Here is a 22,458-nt window from a genome sequence, read left to right on the forward strand (position 1 = left end):
ATAACTTGCATTCATAATTCTGTTAGACACTAAAAATCCTGGACTTAATAAAGACACTGGATCTTGAAAGGTGTGTTGTGGGGCGTATTGATCATCGTAGCAGCGGGACATATGTCTGCAGATTTTGCACCTGTTGTTATAGCAGGGGCTGGTTGGTGTGCCCTGGTTTGTGGGGAGCTTGCTTCTGTTGAACTTTCGAGGTTAGAGGATTGTTTGGAGGCTAGAAGAGGCAGTTCAGGAAAAACTTATTCCAGGATGTGGTCCCCATCAAGTGTGGGTTGTAATTGCTTAATGATTCCCTGTGTGGGCTCCAGTGTGGGGTGGTAGGTGACAACTAGGGTATATGGTCGGAGGGCTTTTTTCCCCTGTATTGAAGTAGGTTCTCTCTAAGTATTTGGGGGTCTTGCTCCATGATGTGATCTGTTTCACTGGTGAAGTGTCCTTGTTTTGGTGAAGGCGTTTGGTGAAGGTGCATTATGGTGTATATCCTGGACTTTCTCCTTGGCGCTTATTCTGTGGTATCTAAGGTGCCACAAGGAGGACTCCTTGTTTTTGCTGATACAGACTAACACGGCTACCGCTCTGAAACCTGTCACCATGCAAGATTTCTTGGTGTGTTTGAGGGGGCTGCTAGACCTGTGAAGGTAAGTGTGGTGATCTGTGGTTTTCTTGTATATAGTTATCTGTCGGGTTGCACTGTTGAAGCTGATCCTGGTGTCCAGGAAGTTCATGCTGGTGTGAGATGTTCTAGAGTTTGATTGATGGGTGATGGTGGTGGTTGAAGTTGTGGTGGAAATCTGTGAGGGAGTTTAGGTCGTTTGTCCAGAAGATGAAAATATTATAGATGTATCTCAAGTGTATCTTTGGTTCTGTGGTGCATTCGTCCAGAGGTTCTTCCTCGAGGCAGCCCATGAAGACACATCAACTCAAAGTGGCACCAGCCCTTGCCATAACAAATCATGCGAACCCTGCAGACATATCTCCACTGCTACAATGATCAATATGCCCCATAACACACCTTTCAGGATTTTTGGATTCTACACATGCTTATCAGAACATGTGGTGCACCTCACCCAGTGCACTCAATGTCCCAATATGTATATGAAACCAGATTGCCACTATACTCTCAAATGAACTTGCACAGCAAAATGGTGAAAGAAAATGAATACCACATCACCCATGGGTGAATACTTTTCAGAAACGATCACTATTGCTGACCTCTCATTCCTCATTCTCAAAGGAAATCTGCACAACATCTTCAAAAAACGATCCTGTGAATTTACATTCATAATTCTGTTAGACACTACAAATCATGGACTTAAAAAGGACACTGGATTTATGGCTCATTACAACAATCTGCAATCCACCAACCCTCTTTTGTCCTATGACTGTAGAGGTGTTAACTGCCCACTTCATTTTAAATCAGTGGTTCTCAAATTTTTGTATTGGTGACTCCTTTCACATAGCAAACCTCTCAGTGCAACCCCCCTAATAAATTAAAAATACTTTTTTATATATTTAACACCATTGTAAATGCTGGAGGCAGAGTGGGACTTGGGGTGGAGGCTGACAGCTTGCGATCCCCATGTAATAACCTCACGACCAGGGTCCCGACCCCCAGTTTGAGAACCCCTGCTTTAAATGGTCTCTTGCAACATGTTAACTCCTTATCTGTTCCACCCTTGCATGTAGCTGTGACACTCTTAGGGCTTGTCTACACTGAGACAGTACTTAAAAAAGCCACACCCCCATCCCCCGTGAAAGACAAAAGTTTTGCCGATGCAAATTGCAGTATGAATGCGGCTCCTGCCAACAAAGCTAACGCCGCTTGCGAGGCTGGAAGTATTTTGTCGGCAAAAGTGCTGACAAAGAGCGTTTACACACGCTGACTTTTAGCGACAAGGCTGTGTTGACACAACCTTGCTGCTAAAAGCTGTGTAGTGTAGACAAGCCCCCCAGGCTTATTTCAGTATAACTACATTGTTCAGGGGTTTGAAGAATCCAAACTCCTTCAGGGACATAGTATTACCAACCTAGTGCCAGCCGTAAACAGAGTGGGAGAGCCTCTCCAGTCAGCATAGCTACTGCTTCTGCAGGAGGTGGATTAACTATGCCGACTGGAGAAGCTGTCTAATCCTAGTAGCGTCTTTACTAAGGCCGTGGCTACACTCAAAACTTCAAAGTGCTGCTGCAGGAGTGCTCCCGCGGCAGCGCTTTGAAGTGCAAGTGTGGTCGCGTGCCAGCGCTGGGAGAGAGCTCTCCCAATGCTGCAGGTACTCCACCTCCACGAGGGGATTAGCTTACAGCGCAGGGAGCCTGGCTCCCAGCGCTGGGGCACTGTTTACACTGGCGCTTTAAAGTGCTGTAACTTGCTGTGCTCAGGGGGGTGTTTTTTCACACCCCTGAGCGAGAAAGTTCAGCGGTGTAAAGCACCAGTGCAGACATAGCCTAAAACGCTGTATGTGAAGACAAGCCCTGATACGTTCACCGGACCTGAAGAAGAGCTCTGTGGAAGCTCAAAAGCTTGTCTGTTTCACCAACAGAAGTTGGTCCAATAAAAGATATTACCTCACCCACCTTGTCTCTCCAATATCCTGGTTCCAGCACGGCTACAACACTGCAAACATTATTGCCAAGGGCAAATCCCTTAAATATCTATTTCTTCATTTCCTAGCTGGCAGTACAGCTGTTTAACACACACTGAATATATGGTTTACTGCTTACTGGTTTAGTTTGTACCAACAGACAAACATCTTTAAAGCTGTCTTTTATGACATAACTTAAAGGAAAAACAGCCCCACTGCCTTTGATGTCCTACTGTTTCCTGAAACATGAATCACTGCATGTTGATAGGAAAGTCTAACCACCAAGCCTGCAAAAAGAGAAAAACTGGCTTGAGTCTCATCTCCATCTGATTTGGCTTCGGTACATGTGAGACTGCTGAAGTCTCACTGATTAATTTATGAATTTCTTATCACAGTTAGGTTACACTTAAGCAGACTGTAATAGACCCATGAACTTCAGCAACACAGGGTACCAACCAGGAAATACGTGAAATACATTAGAGATATGTTCAAACAGAGTATTTCTTTGATTATTTTAATATTTAATGTACAACAGTCACCACAATTACAAATAACTGTGGACTTAACATGTAAGGGAGAAATAACTCGGAGAGCTCACTTGTAATAACAGAAAATGCTGCCTTGATACTTTACTCCTAGCAGTTGGTTTCAAGGGGAGATAAACTTTTTTTAAAAGAGGTAGACCATGTTTTTGAGGCAAGTTAGTTTCTGGAAAGAAGGCATGACACGTATAAAAACAAACTGTCATACCCTAAAATAATATTAGGAATTAATTAATTTCTTTCTGGTTTCTGTGGGGCACCTGTGAGATCAATGACAAGAACCTTCTTTATAAACCAAATCTGCAGCTTCATACAATGATGTGCTAATGGCTGCTTCCTGAGCACGTAGGTAGCAAACCCAGTGTATTTTTATGGCCCTTGATCATATATCAGAGATGATCATCAGCTAGCAAAGTTTAAAGGACAAAAGGGAAATTCAGCATAGAACAAATTAGTGACTGGTAATGGGAGTAGGTCAAAAAGCAAGGGGTACTGAAATGGAATGGGATATAATAGTGTTGAATTGTGTTTTTCAGTTTTTGTATATTTTCTCCATAATTGCCTAATTTCCAGTTTGCAACAGGAACCATTAATACCAAGCTGCTAAAATTAATTGGGCTCGCTGCAGAATTTAGGGCAGCCCCTCCTACTGATTGCTGGGGGATGGGGTGGAGCAGTAGTGGGTCTGAGTGGAAAGCCGAACAGGATACAGACTTTGGAAGCAAGTAGCTGTTGGTGGAGTCAGAAATGTGGACCCGGAAGTTGGGTTTGCCATAAAGACACTTTTGGCATGTTCAACTTCCAGCCTTTTATCTCGAGAACATGAGGAGTGATAGCCTGTGAGATTCAGGGCTCAAGATCTGGGTGACAGTTCTAATTGCACAGGCAGTAGTACTGGGGCTCAGGGTGTTATGTATCCCTGAGAACAGTGTGCCTCTATTTTCAGGACCTGTCCTAGGTAGGTTTTTTTAAAAACAAAATAAAACAAAAAAGTGGTTGGCATTGTTCTTTTGTAAACTGGGTGCCTGATGCACCTGCAGGCCAGCTCAGTCCATGAAACTGAGCACATACGTACCAATCCCTCACTATGCTTATCGCATATTGCCCTCTTGCCCTGCCCTATTTGGCCCCACAAGTCCTCCCAGCCAATATAAGCTTGCCTGCCCCATCAATTGCCAGGACTGTCCTGTGCACATTTCTCTGACATCTTACCATTGCCTGCGCTGCCCTTTTCCTGGGGATAGCTGTCCTTGTTTTCTTACTGTGAGGATCTGTTCATTGTACTCAGGGCAAGCCCACTGCAAACAGATAGAACTCCTCCTTGTGACAAACAGAATACCAGAGATGCAGGCAGGAAAACATAAGGACAGTGATTAATGCAAAATAACAGGGTTTTTGCAGGAGAATATCTGCAGCTGCTTCTCTAAATGGCAGATTCCAAAGCCAGTACAGTCGCTGTAGAATTGCAGAATTCAAGTCCCTGCATAAAGGTAACATGGTGGCCCTTTAGATAGAACCATCTTTTCCTCGCTAAAATGTCTCCCTCATTGTCATTTGAAACCTGGAAATCAATTGACCTAGATCATTGTAAGGATTTTCAGTTCTATGAACACAGTTTTTGCCCTCCTATGAAGGACCAAAAAGAGGGATAAAATCTCTAATACAATTTTAGACATATTTATGTATTTCTGAGACTTGCAGAAGGGAAGCTGATTCTGTCTTAAGAATTTAAATCCATTTGATAAGAAGCATGATTCTGTCTTTGGAAGAAAGAGATTTTCAGATCTATACTTTGGTCATCTTTGCATTGTTTTTTTCTAAGCATTTCATGTAGGGAACCCTTTTCTCTGTAAATATGGCCTTCTGACATTGTGTCCTGAGAGTTGTGGTTCCCGGGGTGGGGAAAGGACTGCTATGAAAAAACCTTCATTTTAGACTGGTGGACTTTTTACAGGAAATCAGATGATTGTATCCAGTATTTTAGACACTCTTACATCGTACATACAGTTTCTTAGTAGTAATCTAATCTAGTTTTGATGTGTTATTTACACAATACCTATCATTGTGGTATCTGAGCCTATCCAGTAGAAAGCACTTTAATCACATATTGCATTGTAGCCACATACACACTTTTAAAATAAATCCATGTGATGTACTGTGATGCATCCCGCAGCACCTCGGGCTGTGAGTCACCTTGTTGCTACCTGCCTCAGGGTTGAGGGAATCTTGCCGGTGCTGGCTGGGTGATAGCTTCCTAACACAACCAGCCTGTCAGTCACTTAAGCACTCTCCTCTGGACTATAACAAGCCCTGCCTTTGCCCTGCACATTTACAGTAAATGCACCCCAGCCCCAGAATCATCCAACCCCTGATCACTAGATATCCACAGAAATCCCAGATCCTCTTCCCAAAGGAAAAGTGTACCCCAGTTTACCAGTGTTATCTTAGCCCACCCAGCACTTGAGTTCAATGATAGTAAAAGAAAAGGAAATTTACTTAAGAAAGAGAAGAGATTCAAACAGAATCAGGTGTGAGTGATGGAAACAAAATGTTATATGTAAAACAAAATCATAAGATATGAACTGGGGCGTACACTTACTAATAGTTACTTTTCCTATCCAGTTAGGGAGATTCTCACCCCAAAGTTCAGTCTTTTGCAGCAGATGCTGGCCACAAGGAGTCAGGACTGAAGCATGAAGCATCCCTGCTCATCCCAGGTGCCTCCTCAATGAATGGGTGCAGAGTCTTTCTCCACCCTATGACATACTGAATTGGTGTTTTGTCTTTATGCACAGACAAGGCTATCCCCTTGCTGTCCTATCATTCTTTTCACTTCCAGGGGGTTTTGATGTTTATAGTTTATTTTTGATGGTTTTCTATTGACTTTTGTGGGTTGTTGCAACAATGAACAATTAGGTAATTGGCTAGCTAGGGAGAAGTGACAACTCTCTCCCACCTGAACGGGCCATTACAGAGACTTCTGATTCTCTGGTGACTCATTTTCACTCCAAGACCAGAAGGGCATAATTTGTCAATATATTTATATTATTCCTTAAATATTATCTGTACACACCTCAATGATTATGAGAATTGATAAGTTACAAGCTTTCAGTAGAGACCTCACATGCTAATCTTTATGGATAAATACCATGAAAAGGGTTAATTAGGTGTAGTAAGTTTGTCAATTCTATGATAGGAGTTGCTTGTAAAGAATAGGGAACCCTTCGCCAGTTGGCAACAATTTGCCACTATGTCACATTTACCAATCCACATTTTAAAGAGAAAAGCCAACATTTTCAGAGGTGTGTGTCTAAAGTCAGACACCGAAGGACCCATGAGCTAATTTTCAGTGGTGCTGAGCACCCTTAACTTCCCCTGAAGCCAGAGAGAGCTGCAGGGGCTCAGCATTGCTGAAAATTAGCCTGCTTGTCTTTAAGTCCCTAAATACGGATTCAGATTCTAACTTTGGGTACCCGCATTCGAAACTTTTGGCCAAAATGCATAATTTCTATGTATAATTGTCTTGTTAATGAAGTATATGAAACAGCAAACGACATTAAAATCTACTTACTTTGTCTCTCACTCCTCTGTGTCTTTAAATTACATCAGAAATAAACTGGGGCAGAATCCTTCCTTCCCTTTCCAATTTTACTTTTTCATTTAGCTGGGTATAACAGGAACAAGCAGCAACATTTCCCCAGTCCCACAAGGTCCAATGCTCCAGTTCTTCTTCAATGCATTGTAGTGCCTAGTGCAGGAAGGATAAAAATGTCTCTCAAATGAAGAACTTTTGAGGTGTGGGGGATATTTCATTGCTTTCAGATGTGCTTGGAATCCCTTTTTAATGCTCCCTGAGGTATCTTAGAGCATATTTGTATAAAGATGGTTGTTTTTCATGTTTAATTGCATAGTGGTTAGTTTATTTATTTATTTCCCCCCACAGACTCTACCAACTCCAATGTCTTTTCTACTTACAAGAACTTCTAGAACTAGTTAAACATGTCAAATTCTGATCAATTGAGAGGAATAAAAGACACTTTTTCTGTGAAATATGTTCACATTTTTTGACCATCTTTACCTAGAATACAAATATTTTTCCCTCCACAGTTTTCTACTTATTTGACTTGCAAATTATGAGATGACTGACATTTATTTATAATGTCTTTATATTTATACAAAGAATAAAAAGAGCTGCCTAGTTAATGCTCTAGGTGTCCTTGGCACAAACTACAAAAACACCTGCAAAACACCAAATTCCCTTCCCCCACCCAGAAATCTGACTGATCTTTGTAATTGAAGATTCCTTGAGATGCGCAGTATCTGGACCAGAATTTTGACAAGGCAGAATCCCTCCTACTTGCTTCATTATGTTTAAGGAGGACCATGTAGCAGGGACTCAAGATTATTATTAGAAGCAGCCTCAAATATACTGTCAAGGAAAGATAAAGTGTTTTGCAATTGATTATCCTTTGAATGGAGAGGATTGCAGATTGTATTTGTTCCCTCTCTATATCAATGATGAAAAGGTGACTCTCGTGGCAAAGTGAAGTTGATTGGTTGCTTAAAGTAAATTTTCAAGAAGAGACGGTGGACATTTGTATCCAATAAAGAGCAAAATATGTGCAATTCATTAAATACTATTGGGGCACTACTGCTATGGGAAGTTGGTTTTCCAGCTAGCTTCTTTCACAAGTTTGTGCATAGTTCATGCTCTTTTTCTCTCCAGTGTAGCCAGTTGTTGGGTACAGTTAAAGAAGGGATAGATTCTGATCTCAGCTGTGTGTGCAATTTGATTGTTACTTGAGACTAGTGTAACTGAGATCAAAATCTATCCTGGAGGGTGTTGTCAGCAGTGAAAGTGCAGTGTGTGGTTTGTGTGTGTGTTTTGTTGGTTTGTTTAGGGATTTTTGGTTGGTTAATTGATCATTTTACAGTCTACTTAATCAGAGCTTTAAACTCTACTTGCTCATGGCAAGCAGGAGGTTTTCCCATGCGAGAGCCATCAATTTCTGCAGAATCAAAGTTTTCATTTTATAGATATTTAACCCTTAGAGACATGAAGATAACTTTCCAAATGTGAACGAAGTATAGCTGATGCACTACCCTCTTCCTAAGTCTACAAGTAGAAAACTCTAGTGCCACAGTTGCTGCTCACACTTTTACATCCTGTATCAGAGTAATGACCAGTTTTAGCTGCTGCTCTTCAGATCTCTGTGGGCAGCAGTGAAAATGGCAAGCATCAGGTCAATTTCACTTCATTGCAGCATAGGGAAGCTATAACAAACAGCAGAGGTAGACAGTGGAATTGATCAGTGGTAAGAAGGACCCCACAAAATGGAAACTTAAGGGAGGGTTAGAGTAGCAGAAACTAGTAGATAATAATAATCATTAATAAAACACCACCACCACATACACCCCCCATTTGCAGCAAGTAGAAAGCTTGGGGATGGGTACAATAGCTGAGAGACATCCCCAATTCCCATTGCAGGTTCTGGGGTGGGAGGGAACCAACGAGAGAGAGAGAGCGAACACTCCGATCTTCAAGCAGCATGGAGAGGTTTAAGTGTAAAGCTTCAAATTTATCAGGCACCTTCTAGAGGGAGACCTCTATAAAACATGAAGCCCCTGAGTGGAGTCTAGGAATGGCACCTGGGTAACAGTTTCAGCAGTCTCCTCTTTTCCCAGCTATGCAGAAACTGGGGTGGAGGCAGGCTTTTGACTTAGGTGTTGCCTCCAGACAGTGGGGCTCCCAGTTTTTGTATCTATGTCTAGTAGATTTAGTCCTCCCACTCTAAGTGTTTGCTGAAGTTTCCAAGCTCTGTGTCAGTAACTGGATGAGCTGAGAGTAGGTGCCTGCAGATAGGTGGGAGAGAGAGAGAGCGGAGATATAAAAAAAACAGAACCATAGTATAGGGAAAAATTTGCAGGGAGGTGGGAAAAGAAAGAGAAAATGGATAGGAAGAGGTAGAGAACACAATGTTAGGATGTAGTAAAAACAGCAGATCAAATATTACTCTGTGAATGGATCTTTTGACAAATTTCACTGGTCACTGAACAGTTTATCTAACAAATACATGTTTTGTGGTTGTGAACAAGCCAGATGCCTCCAAGCACCTCCCCCTACCCATGGCCTGACATCATTCTTCAGGCACTTCAGTTTCCCTCTTCTTCAGCTCAGGGTTCCTTAAACTATCCTTAAATCAAACTATCAGATGAGCTCTTCCCTGGTTCATCAACACCTCACCTTGGGGGTTAGTTTATTAACATCAAACCATTCCCAAAATAAAGTTTTCAGAATCCCCCTCAAGTCCATACTTCCAGTCTTTCACACTGGTGGGCTCCCAAGCCTTCCCTCACTGAAGTCTTTTCCCCAAAAACTCAGGTGCCTACTTTCCCCAAAAGTATCTCACTCACTCTTACTCTTCCTGAGTGAGTGAGTATGCCTGCCTGCCTGCCTCTCTCTCTCTCTCTCTAGGTCTAGGCCTCTGCCTCTTAAAGAGACAGGTCACCTCACTACATATCTTTCCTGCCTTGAAACCTTGCTTGGCCCCTGGGCAAGTTCTACAATGTTTATTTCTTCTGTTGTCCCTTGCTAGTCTGTTTTTCCAGCATGGGGGGAGGAGGGCAGGGCAAAGCAGCTGTACCACACTGTACCTCAGGATTCAGGTCAGGGCCGTTAGATTACTCAGTGTAGAACTGTAGAGAACTACACAGTTTTTAATGTTACTTATTTTGAGTAACTATCTCTGATTGCTGATTGAGTTGGCATGGAAACTGAATTACCATTCGTTTTTTAAAAGGATAGTCCATTCAGACTGAGGTTAGTCATCAGCTGGCAAAGTGAAAAGACTTATATTGCAGCTGCTAACACTTATACCTTGCCTCTGAATAAACAGAATACTTGAGATGCTAGCACTGGTATTCTCAATCACTTCTATGAGAATAAGTGTTCCTCCACAGAAAACAACACTGCGTGTTTTGGGGGAAAAGTGTTATTTCATAATCTGATATATACAGTAGGACTCTCATTTCCAGAAGCTTCCTTATGGATCAGTTGAATGCAAATAGTAACAGTTTTTGTAATCAACACACACAATGCTTATGCTATTATATTTGATGTCCTTATTTAAAAGGCTTTTAGCCTGGCCCTTGTTTTAACTTTGTGTGTGCATAACCAAGATGGAACCCTTTGGTGTATGCAGAAAAATCTACAGCTAAGCAGAAAATGGCATTTGCAATTACTTTTTCTCTCTTCTCCCTCCACCCCCCTTCCTGTGAATGAAAACATTGAAGAGGAGTTCACTTTCATCATTTTCTTTTTCTAATAAGAAGTAAAATGGAAGCAGAGATACTGCTGCTGGTTTTCCAAACCAGCTAAACTGAGGGAATACTGATGTTAAAAAAGTTGTTCAGTGACATTTTATAAATATGGCATCTCATTCTCAGACACAGAAGGGGAAGTGTATATTTAAATTAAGAAAAGCTTGAGTTTATCCAAAACCTTTGACTCTAGGCTTCTTTAAATCCTCAGCACACAGACAGCTTCCTTCCTTGTTAAAATAGGAGCCCTTTACCTTAGGGTAACTACTTGTGCTCTAAGCATGTTAGCTATCAGATCGATGCGGGCACTGATTTTTCTCTTCTTCATGTTAACCAAGCAGATAATCTAAGTGATGCCTTGAAGAAGCTGAAGATAACAGCCATTGACAGCACAGCAGATAGCTTGGAAGGATGCTTGGATTGCCTGCTTCAAGCCCTGGCTCAAAACAGTAAGTTTTATTGTCCCTTCAAATTTTGCATCATATGATCACATCAATAAATGATGGAGGTAGTACTCTAATGTGAAGCAATGCAAGTAACACAATCAATAGAATTGCTGGATTGGCTGTTTTATTAAAAAGAAAGTCTCATATAACTTGTGTGCGAATCAGATAGTGACAAAGATTAAAAAAAAAAAGATAGTGAAAGCCATGGACATTCACAGAGCTAGTCCCTGGCATATGGAGTAAGTTACTTTTCCAATTGTAGTCTACATGCAGAAAGCAAAGGGCAAGGTATTTCTCTTTCAGATCAAAAACTTGTGCACTATTGTGCTTGGGTAGCATGAGCATGGCATTCAGCACTTTCACTTACTCTGAGTGAAGGTGGCACAGGTTGCCAATCCAACCATATAGCACATTATTTTCCTTACATGTTTGATCACACATTAATTTCCATGATGTTTTCATTAGAAGGGAAAGATTGGATTTCTAAGTACACTACAGTCTTAAACACATTGGATGATGACAGAACTAACATTGTGAAGAGGAAAATGAGATGGCTTTTGTTCCCTAAGCTCTACAGGGTCCTGTTCCACAAACAGAAACATTTTAGGGAAAATGGAGACAGCAGTCTATAGAACTTGTCCATCTCTAACTTTCTGATCATGGGACACTGGCAGAAGATGTGAAGGAAAGATCCATGTAAGGTTTCAACTTCACATACTTTGTTAGGACCAATATAAATAATCTGATTACATGTATTAGGTAAAATGAAGTTTCTGATTAGAATTTTTCTTCTTTTCATTTTTAAACAAAATAAACCTCTGCTATACCTGATCTCTGTAACATATCAATACTCTCCTCGAAAGTCCATATTAATCAGCTGATCTGATTTCTCTTCCAAGATGCCATTCTACAAGTCATAATTTCATGGCTGTGTAACTGTAAGATATTTTGTGAAATTTTAACGCTAGAAGCTAAACACTGTTAGAGATGCTTTATGGATTACACAACAGTGTCTGCAGGTCAGGAGGTAATGTTGGTGCATTTTTTTCATCCTGAGTAGTTCACAGGGAGACCTTAGCCAGGAAAGTGTCGCGCCTGGGGTTTTTGTTGTTGTTGTTTGTTTTTGATCAACTTCTCTTCAAGGAAGGGAATCCATGGTTTTTTAGAGTCCTTTGTAAGGTATCTGCAACATTTACCACCATTGAACACCTTCATGTTTAAAGAGTATGGGATAGGAAGAAGTGTTTGTGATGTGAAAACATCCCAGGGCTTGGAGTTAAATGAATTGTGTACCATTACCTGTGAGGGTCCATAAATAAATCCCAGTACCCAGTTAGTACGTGCAAAATGGTTCAGGTTGTAGCTAAGGTAGAATTTTATGGGTCACTGCAACATGGGGACTGGGTCTGTTAGCTTCCCCTTATACTGTCAATTCGGTGTTGGTCAAGTCCTTGTTATGACCCAGCCTCTGCCCCCTTCAGGGTAATGGAGAGTTGGAAGCCCCATAGTGCTAGTGGAAGCTAGACAACCCTAGGTCTCCTGGGTTTCAAGCCTTCTTCTCCAAAGCACTTGGCTGGAGTGGGTGGGGAAACCCAGCCCCATCCTCTCCATTGGGTTGTTTGGAACAGCCAAAACCAATTCTTCTCAGACCCTTGTTGCACCCCTTTCCACTTCCTGTAGTCTTTTATCATGCCCAGAGGCTTCCCTGCCTAATTAACTTAATCCCAGTTACTCAGTGAGTTAACTACTCCCAGGTGAACCTGAGCTGCCTCATTTCCCCTTGTGGAGTCTGTCAGAGGTAGGCTGGGCCCCAGATGCTTTCAGAGGGCCAGCTTCCTTCTGACAGTCACTTAAAGACAAGGTGACCAGATGTCCCGATTTTATAGGGACAGTCCCGATATTCAGGGCTTTTTCTGATATAGGCACCTATTACCTCACACACTCTGTCTCGATTTTTCACACTTGCTATCTGGTCACCCTACTTAAAGATTCTATATGCTGTATGTGGTATCTCTTTTTCTCTGTCTTTTTCAGTGTCTGCTTTCCTTCAGTATGTTTTTTTTCTGTCCTCCCACCTCCCTCTTATTTCTTTCCTGTATATTCTTTAATTTCCTCAGATCTTCTTCATACTTGTCGCCTGTGTATTTCCCCCACTTCACCTTATCCCCATCTCTTATACTCACTTAGGGCTTGTCTACACTTAACATGCTGCAATGGCGCAACTGCACCAATGCTGCTGAGCTGCTGTAGCATTTTAATGAAGACACTACCTATGCCAACAGGAGAGCTTCTCCTGTCGGCATAGGTAATCCACCTCCCCAAGAGGCGGTAGCTATGTCCCATCGACATAGCGCTGTATACACCAGGAGTTAGGTTGGTATAACCAGGGCCGGCTACAGGCACCAGCCCTCCAAGCATGTGCTTGGGGCGGCACCTGGAGGGGGGCGGCGCTCACCCGGGGAGAGCGGGGCCCCAGCTGTGCTCGCTGCCCTCCCCGTGGTGCTCCGGCTGGTCAGGGAGAGCGGGGCCGCGGCGGGCTCGCCACCCTCCCCCGGCGCTGTGGCTGGCCGGGGAGAGTGGGGCCGCAGCCGGGCTCGCCGCCCTCCCCCGGCGCTGTGGCTGGCCGGGGAGAGTGGGGCCGCAGCCGGGCTCGCCGCCCTCCCCCCGGCGCTCCGGCTGGCCGGGAAGAGCAGGGCCGCCCTCCCCGCGGCGCTCTAGCCGGCTGGGGAGAGCGGGGCCCCGGCTGGGCTCGCCGCCCTCCCCGCGGCGCTCCGGCCGGTCAGGGAGAGCGGGGCTGCGGCCGGGCTCGCCGCCCTCTCTGCGGCGCTCCAGCAGGTCAGGGAGAGTGGGGCCGTGGCTGGGCTCGCCGCCCTCCTCCCCGCGCTCCGGCCGGCCGGGGAGAGCGGGGCCCTGGCCGGGCTCTCCGTCCTCCTCCCAGCGCTCCAGCCAGCCGGGGAGAGCGGGGCCGCGGCCGGACTCGGCGCCCTCCCCCCACCCCCCGTATAACTGCATTGCTTGGGGTGTGGATTTTCCACACTTCTGAGCAACAGTTATACCAACATAGGTTGCTAGTGTAGACCAAGCCTCACACACAGTAGCACTGCTCGCCAACACATACACACACGGCCCACCCCTTCTCACCTAACTGTTCTAGAAGGAAGAGGAGAGTTAATCCCCTGTGGCCATTCAATTCTTCTTCTCTCTGCTGAAACAGCTAACTAGGTTGCCAGCAAATTAGTGCCAGTTATGGATATTTTCCCAGGGGATCCAACAAACACCCAACAGCCTTCAGATGATACCTTTCAATCCTGGGCTGGATTTGAATCAGCCACTTGGAGAAGAGAGTCATTATAGCTTAGGGTTACCATACGTCCGGATTTTCCCGGACATGTCCGGCTTTTGGGGGTTCAAATCCCCGTCCGGGGGGAAATCCCCAAAAGCCGGGCATGTCCGGGAAAATCGGGAGGGAGGGATGGAGGGCTCGGGCGGGGCCTCTTTGGCCGGGCCGGTGCGGGGCCGGGCCGGGGTCGCGGGGCCGGGGGCATGGTGCCGGGCCAGGCGCGGGGCCGGGCGGGGAGCCGGGGGCGCGGTGCCGGGCCGGGAGCCGGGCGGTGCGCCGGGCCGCGGGCCGGGGTAGCGGGGGGGTGCGCGGGGCCGCGAGCCGGGCCGGGGTAGCGGGGGGGTGCGCGGGGCCGCGAGCCGGGCCGGGGTAGCGGGGGGGTGCGCCGGGCTGCGGGGCCGGGCGGGGAGCCGGTCCGGGGTAGCGGGGGGGTGCGCCTGGCCGCGGGGCCGGGCGGGGAGCCGGTCCAGGGTAGCGGGGGGGGTGCGCGGGGCCGCGAGCCGGTCCGGGGTAGCGGGGGGGGGTGCGCCGGGCCGCGGGGCCGGGCGGGGAGCCGGTCCGGGGTAGCGGGGGGGTGCGCCTGGCCGTGGGGCCGGGCGGGGAGCCGGTCCAGGGTAGCGGGGGGGTGCGCCGGGCCGCGGGGCCGGGCGGGGAGCCGGTCCGGGGTAGCGGGGGGTGCGCCTGGCCGCGGGGCTGGGCGGGGAGCCGGGGGTGCGCGGGGCCGCGGGCCGGTCCGGGGTCGCGGGGCCGGGCCGCCAGGGGGTGCGCTGGGCCGCGGGGCCGGGAGCCGGTCCGGGATAGCGGGGGGGGGTGCGCTGGGCCGCCGGGGGCCGGCAGTGCTGGGCGGGCTGGGGGTGGTCGGCCGGGGCTGGCACCCCAGGGCCCGAGCCGACCCAGGCTGGCGCCGCCGGGGGGCCAGCCTGGGCCGCGCCTGCTCCCCCCACACACCCCCTTACCAGCTTCAGGCTTCCCGCGAATTTAATATTCGCGGGAAGCAGGGGAGGGGGCGGAGACTTTGGGGAGGGGGCGGAGTTGGGGAGGGGGCGTGGGCGGGGCTGGGGGCGGGGCCGGGGCCCCGTGGAGTGTCCTCCATTTGGAGGCACAAAATATGGTAACCCTATTATAGCTCATTTCTAATTCCTCAAGCCATCCAACTCTCTGAGTATACGCTGGATATTTCTGAAAGAAAAATTGCTGGATAGGTTTTAAGATTACATCATTAAAAGGCAGAATAATTTTTTCCTTTTCAAAAAACCTAATATCACCCTTAATGAAATATGAAGAGTAAAATGACCCATCCTGGTATCTTAGTATATTACTGAGAAACACTAAGAAATTCTAGGGATTCTTCAAATTAGCAAAACCTTACTTCAGAGCATATATGAGGTGACAAGCTGCCCATCCTAATAAAGGAAAAGGTTCCAGTTTGGGGTAATTACTCTATTTTTGTGTACTTAATTTTTTAACTTGACAGTACCCCAAAGGAGCTGATAAATTCCATTAGCTTGAAATGGAGAATTATGGGTTTGTGACACAAAGACTAATGCTTCCAACCACAAAGTGGTTTATGTGCCACTCTGTTTATAGATATACCTGTCATGTGTGAAGAAAAGTATCTTTGCCAATGGCTGAGTATCAAAACATGCAAGAGATTTTTGCGTAGTCCAAAATGATGTTATAAAATTTCCCATTGTATAGAGATGATCTCAGTGGAGGCCTTAAAGATAGTATACATAACACTAATCCATTTTAGGTTGGAAGAAAGCAAAACCAAAATAAAATAAGGGTTTGAATGTAAAATCAAACAGCAGTTGAGCAGCAGTGGATAAAACTTTCAAAAAAGACAGTCTCATTGAAAGACAATTGGACTTAGGTTCCTAAGTACCTAAATCAGTTTTGAAAATGTGGCATAGGCTCCTAAGACATTTGGGCACTGTTAAAAAATTGACCAAATGTCAATAAAAACAATTTCTGTTTTGCTTTAAACTGTGAGAAGCAACATACAATTTTTTAAAAATCCTCTTAAATTATTTGTTGGGTTGCACCCGTTAATAAGTTTGGTCTAACAGATTGCTATAAGAGATCAAGTTTCCTAACTTCGCAGCCAGTGGTCAGTTATTAATGATCTAGTAATATATTATGACCATCCTTCTCTCTGTGCCTTCTAAACTTCCTCTCAACATCCATCCATTCAACATCCTTCCAAGTCATCTTGGTATAACGATTATTTGTGGAGGTGGAATGTGTGTCAAAGAGATGAGCGTGCCAGTGGTGATTAATGTTTTCACAGGCTAAGTAATTGCTGCGTTTTTAAAACTGACTATTGTGGAAAAAAAGAAAACCCTTTCAGTGGAACTGTTGTAAGTGGTGGATAGTCTGGTCAACGCAGGCTGCTGCCACCTAGAAAGAGGTTTGAAAATGGGAATGTGTTTTCATTATAAAAATGTACAGTGCCTAACAGCGGGCCCCTGATCCCAGACTGTGGCCTCTAGGTACTACTACAATACAAAATAATTTCCTTGTAGAGGAATTTTCTTTCTTCAATAATAAGACGGATTGGATGGTTGTACTTGTACTGGATTGGATGCTAATGTGGGGCCAGGTCTATGTCCAGAAGAGTCAAATCCCATGGGCCTGATTCCTCATTACCTGGCGTTTTGTATAGTCATTTATACCAGTGCAAAGTGGATGTAAAATGCTGCCATTCTCCTTTAGTAGCGCTTTACCCGTTTTACAACTGCCCTTGCTCGGCGAGTCTGCCTCATCTCCCTGCCAGCTCATTACCTCCTTATAATGCCGTCTGTACCTAAAAAATCTTCATGAGGAAGTCTCACTCTTCCCTCACCTCTAGGAATCTTCCAGGAACCAGCAAAGAAGGGGGTGCTGCTAGTAGAGACAGAAGAGACATGCCAAAAATATTGTTTAATAAAATCTGAACACGCAAAAAGTATAAAATTAAACAGAGGGACAAGGTGGGTGAGGCAATATCTTTTATTGGACTACTTCTGTTTGTAAGAGAGAAGAGTTTCTGTGTAAGCTCCAAAGCTTGTTTCTCTCAGCAACAGAAGTTGGTCCAATAAAAGATCTTACCTCACCCACCTTGTTTCTTTAATATCCTGGGGCTGACACGGCTACAACAATACTGCATACAATAATGGCAGACCCAGTGCATTGTTGTGCTCAGTGCGTTAGGGATTTGACAGCTACGTGCATGTGTCCCACACACAGACACATGAACACAATCTCAATTGTCCTGCTGGTGGGGAAGGGGAGTAAGAGAGACTGAAGCAAGTAAGGTATGTCTTAAAAACTATTAAAGGTAAATTAAAATAAAGCTCCAGAATAAAACTGTGGAAAGGAACCAAAGGAATACTGTATATCTTAAGCTAAAACAAGTAGGCAGTGTCTCTTTAAATACTAAAACTTAGACATCAAACAAAATTAAGGATGGAATAATAGTAAATTTTGTGTACCATTAACATAAGTAATAAGTTTCATTAGTGCTTCTCTCACAGGCATAGCAGAAGGAACATTTTACCTTAATAGACAATAACCGGAATGCATTAGTGTCCTCACATAAGGTCACTGATAAAACAAGAGACCATGGCCTAGTAGGATGAGAGGAGAGGAAAGTTCCATACTCCTCACAGAGCAGAATTGAAACAGGTTCAAGTCAAACATCTCATCTGAGATCTAAAAATGTGATCCTCTGTTTTGTGAAGGAAAGGTTTTGATACTACATCTTCATTTTAGGTTATTTTTCTTTTTATCTAGATATTTACTTATGCTTTAAAATCATGATACCAGGTCCTGGCCTGAAGCAGGGGGTGTAATTGGAAAACTAGTGTGCTGTACTGCAACAATATACTATGCTTAAATAGCTGTCAGATTTGTCACATTTGGAAGCCATAGACTTGAGACTATATCCTGGTTAAAATCCATTTGAAAGGATTAAACCTTTCCAGACCATATCATAATTTTTTTTTAAGTTTAGAGGAAAATTTTCCAGTACTGCTCCAAGGTCTGCTCATGCTGTACAGACTGTCTCCAGATTACATGGAATAAGGCCATAATGACAATTTTACAGCTAGTCTGTTCTTTTGAAGGTGGAATTAAATAATGTCTAGGTAGGTGGTTCAGAATATGGCTTATATAGGGAAATTCCTGTCTCATTTCCATCTAGCAAGGTCAGATGTTTAAACAAAAATATCAGTGTTTGTGCCAAAGGAGCCCCTGAATGTAAAAGATTAGATTCGTTCCTCAATTTAGTAGTTGTATAATACATAGGAGCTTATAACAGGCTTATACAAATGAAAATGAAACTGCTATTATAGTTCATTAATACTATATGGAATAGAAAGGGTCATTTTAGTTGTTGGGTGCCGAGTAACTTTATTTTTAAAATGACTAAAAATATTTAGTTTTGAGAAATAGAAAATGGGAGGGCAACTCTTATTAATTGTTCCTTGTACTGCCAACTCAGATGTGTGACTCCCATTAGTTTAGCCACAGAGGTTCTTCTACATACACCTCTACCCCGATATAACGCTGTCCTCAGGAGCCAAAAAATCTTACCGCATTATAGGTGAAACCACGTTGTATCGAACTTGCTTTGATCCACCGGAGTGCGCAGCCCCGCCCCCCCGGAGCACTGCTTTACCGCGTTATATCCGAATTTGTGTTATATCGGGGCGCGTTATATCGGGGTAGAGGTGTACCTTAAGGGAAACCATGATTACAGCCAAGCAAAATAATCATAGTTATTAACACTGGCTATTTTATTATTAAAGAAAGGAAAAGAAAACATCAAACAAAACAATACTGCACAAATGATAAACTGGTTATGTCTGTTACAATCTCTTCTGTATGCCTGCCTGTGGAGAGCTTTTAGCAGAGATGACACCTTTGAGAGTGGGCTGCCTCTGAGGACTTTTCTTTAGTAAGTGAAGACGAACGTATATTTAGGCTTGACAGAATTCAATTTTAATTTTTTTTATCATTTTGATGGATGAGATCAATGTTTAATTTTAAGTTTTTTATTTTTATCAATTTAAATTTTCACAGTTGCGAGAAATTATGGAGTGGTCAGGCAATAGCGGGGAGTCAGACAATAATTATGTAAGGGCAGTAGACATTGAAATTCAAAAAGTTAAAGCATTAGAACTTAAAACACAAATTGTCAGCTGCTCATGTCAAAATCTATAGTGTAAGTATCCTTAAATCAAGCTCTAATAAGTTCTCAAGTAGCATTTTTCTCCCTTTGCCGATCTGTAAATTTTGATTACTGTAGATAGAAATATTTTTTCATTGGGTTGTGTGTGTACCATGAAATTGATATTTACCAGTGTTTACGGATAAATCTAATCCTTCTAAGCCTAAGTATATTGCTTCTGAAATTTATTGTGAGCCCAATTTAGTATCTCATAGATACTTAAGCTGTTTATAATTGGGCAACAGAACTTGTTAAAGGGCAGATGGCTCCTGTCGGTTATTATTAATAATCAAGTAGTTTATAACAGGGCAAAGTAAACAATCTAACTAAATCCTATGAAATGGAAGAAAATATTGAAATAGAAGGAGCCACTTAAGGAGCTTTCTTAAGTCAGGCCAATTACAAATATTAAGAATCTTAAATCCAATTAAATCCCACTATTTTGCTGTTTACCAGTATTTAGTCCCATCTCCTTTTCAAGAATACATGGTCTAACCATTGGTGATTAACAGGAGAAACTGTTGTCATCTTAAAAACAACAGGATTTCCATATCCCAGTAAAATCATTACTAGAGTTTAAATCTAATCGTTGGCAGTGCCTTAGTTAACTTCTCTCACCAATCCATGTTGAAGTCTTGGGGTGGTTTCCTATGGCTGTTTTTTTCTTGAGTCTTCTCTGTTTTTCTTATTTGTCTGTGGCAGCCTGCTTGAAAAGTTTGACAGGATAAGTTGATGAGTTCTTGCTGTTAAGCAGAGTAGCAGAGGGTGTATGAGTGAGAGGGATGCTCACTTCTGAGGTTTTTTTATATTCTTCTCTTTCCTATTTCCATGAAATGATTAGAAAATGCACAGATTTCGGGCTTGTTTAGGTTCAGATTGGCTTAGTACCTCCATGGGTTGCCCTTAGAAGCCTCTTCATCTTATGAATATGTAGTTTGTTCATGTATATGTGCATTAGAGTTATAATTATTTATTGACAGATGTATTTCCTTTGTCTTTGTCATGGGAGATTCTCAAGAATATCTTTAAAGTTAGAGTTTTATCTCTTTATTTATTCAATTTCTGAGAAATTTCTTTAGCTTGATTAGAGTTCAACAGGAAATGAAAATACTGTTTTAGAGAGTCCAAGCACTTCTGTTTTTTATAAAAAGTTTTTTAGTTCTCAAAAACAATCTTTTTAAATTAATGATTTCTTCAACAGTCCTTAGCTTAAATAGTTATTAAAGAAGTTGTTGATTCTTTAAAACAGTTTTTAGAGAGATGATTGTTCTTGTCTTCCTGAGTTGAGAGAGGGAGTAACTTGAGTACTGCTAGTAATAATTAATTCCCCATTAATATAACTATTCTGAACTTAAACGGCTTCTTACATTAGTAATTATTTTAGCAAGATCATTAGGCTCCAGGCTGGTACATAAAGCATTTTACCATTTACACAGCAATGATATTAGGAAATTACATTAGACACTTGTATTTAGTTAAAATATTTGCAAATGTGCCATTCAAAATGCTTTGGCATTTCAACATTTAAAAAATGAACAAAGGTTTAAAAGATTTCCAGCTACATATGTTTTTCCTAGAGATATTTCTGAATGAAGCATTTGGAGTAATCATAAAATTAATTTCAACAAGGATATATCTAAAATTCTTTATTTATAAGTTTTTCTTGGGAGCATGAAAAAAGTTCACTTTGCATCAAGACATATTGCTCTAATAACACAACCCTACATTCTTGTGACAATCAAGTCTTTTCCCAAATCATTTCGTGAGTGAGGATTAAGTTTGTACCAAACTGATATTTTATGTAAACAGAGGTGTTTTAGTTTAGATGAGACATTCTTATGGGTAATAAACATGGTTTTATGGCTAAGGAGAACTATTTTCCTGACATTTGTTTGTCTCCAGGGTGACAATGCAGAATTCCTTTGGTTAGCCTGAATATTTAATATAATTAAATAAACAAAAAATATATGCATGGGAAGGAAGTACTTTTCTCCAAGCACCATATGTATGAAAGGAATGATAAATATATATCCTAAGCATCAGTAAAGACGCAGGCAAGCTTAATGTCATAACAAAAATGATAATAACTTTATTAATATCATTTTGCATTAATATTAATGTCTGTCCATCACAGCTGTCATAATAAATGACCTGGACAAGTATGTAATAGAGGAAAACCTTATCTGTAGTGGTCCCTCCGTCTCAGGTTCAGAGGAAGGCTACTGTGCCTCACTACAATATCCTTTAATAAGTCAGTAATTCCATTGGAAGTTTCTAGTGACATCATAAACCACAAGACTTGATACTTTTAATTGGTTGTTCACATCATCATAACTCAAAGATGGAAGTATTACTTTATATACACTTTGGGGGTATACTTTTAAATAATAGATGCAATCCCTTCCCCTGCTGGCATGTGAATGTAACGTTTGGGTTAATATTTTAAACAAAAGAAATACAAATTTGTCATTCCCACAGCAGCTGTAACTTGGCCATATTGCATGTACGTATGATTATCTTACCGAATACGGTGCTCTCTTTAACTGCTCTCTGCATATGTGCAATGTGATTGAGTTATGGGTTGCAGTGGAAACAAATTAATTTCCTTACTTTCTGGTGTTTAACTGTTTAGTGTCTGACAATTTCTATTTCATTTACTTTGCAGGCAGTGTTTAACCTTTAAGTGTGTTAAAACATATTACAATTGCTTTTCTTATATTACCCACAATGTGTCTCATATTTAATGGGTTGGCAAGTTGTGATGGATGTCAGAGCTCTTAAGTTTTTTACTCAACCTGCAGCTTTTTCTTCTATGCCTTTCAGTCCTTCTCTACTGGTCTTTTGATACTCACAGCCTGGCTGGAGTTGCTATGTCTTTTGTCTAGCCTTATGATTTATCCTACCATTTGTTATACAAACTAACTAAAACATATACACCCACTTACAGTACCAGACATGGGTGAACCAAATAGTTTGCTAAACCTAATAAATACCAGCAAACATTTGGCAAGCC

The 22,458-nt window shown here is 42.9% G+C and overlaps 1 protein-coding gene across 4 annotated transcripts in view; it reads left to right on the forward strand.

The window, feature by feature from the left end:
- RAP1GDS1 (Rap1 GTPase-GDP dissociation stimulator 1) overlaps nt 1–22,458 on the forward strand; it is a 166,008-nt gene that overhangs the window by 40,018 nt on the left and 103,532 nt on the right. For 3 of the 4 annotated variants that reach the window (XM_054029475.1, XM_054029477.1, XM_054029478.1), the window contains exon 2: nt 10,786–10,896. In XM_054029475.1, coding sequence (XP_053885450.1) covers nt 10,786–10,896 — 111 coding nt within the window. The remainder of the gene's footprint in view (nt 1–10,785; nt 10,897–22,458) is intronic. The other variant, XM_054029476.1, reaches the window with a different exon arrangement.

Source organism: Malaclemys terrapin, chromosome 5, assembly GCF_027887155.1.
Source record: "Malaclemys terrapin pileata isolate rMalTer1 chromosome 5, rMalTer1.hap1, whole genome shotgun sequence".
NCBI classification, from domain to species: domain Eukaryota; kingdom Metazoa; phylum Chordata; order Testudines; family Emydidae; genus Malaclemys; species Malaclemys terrapin.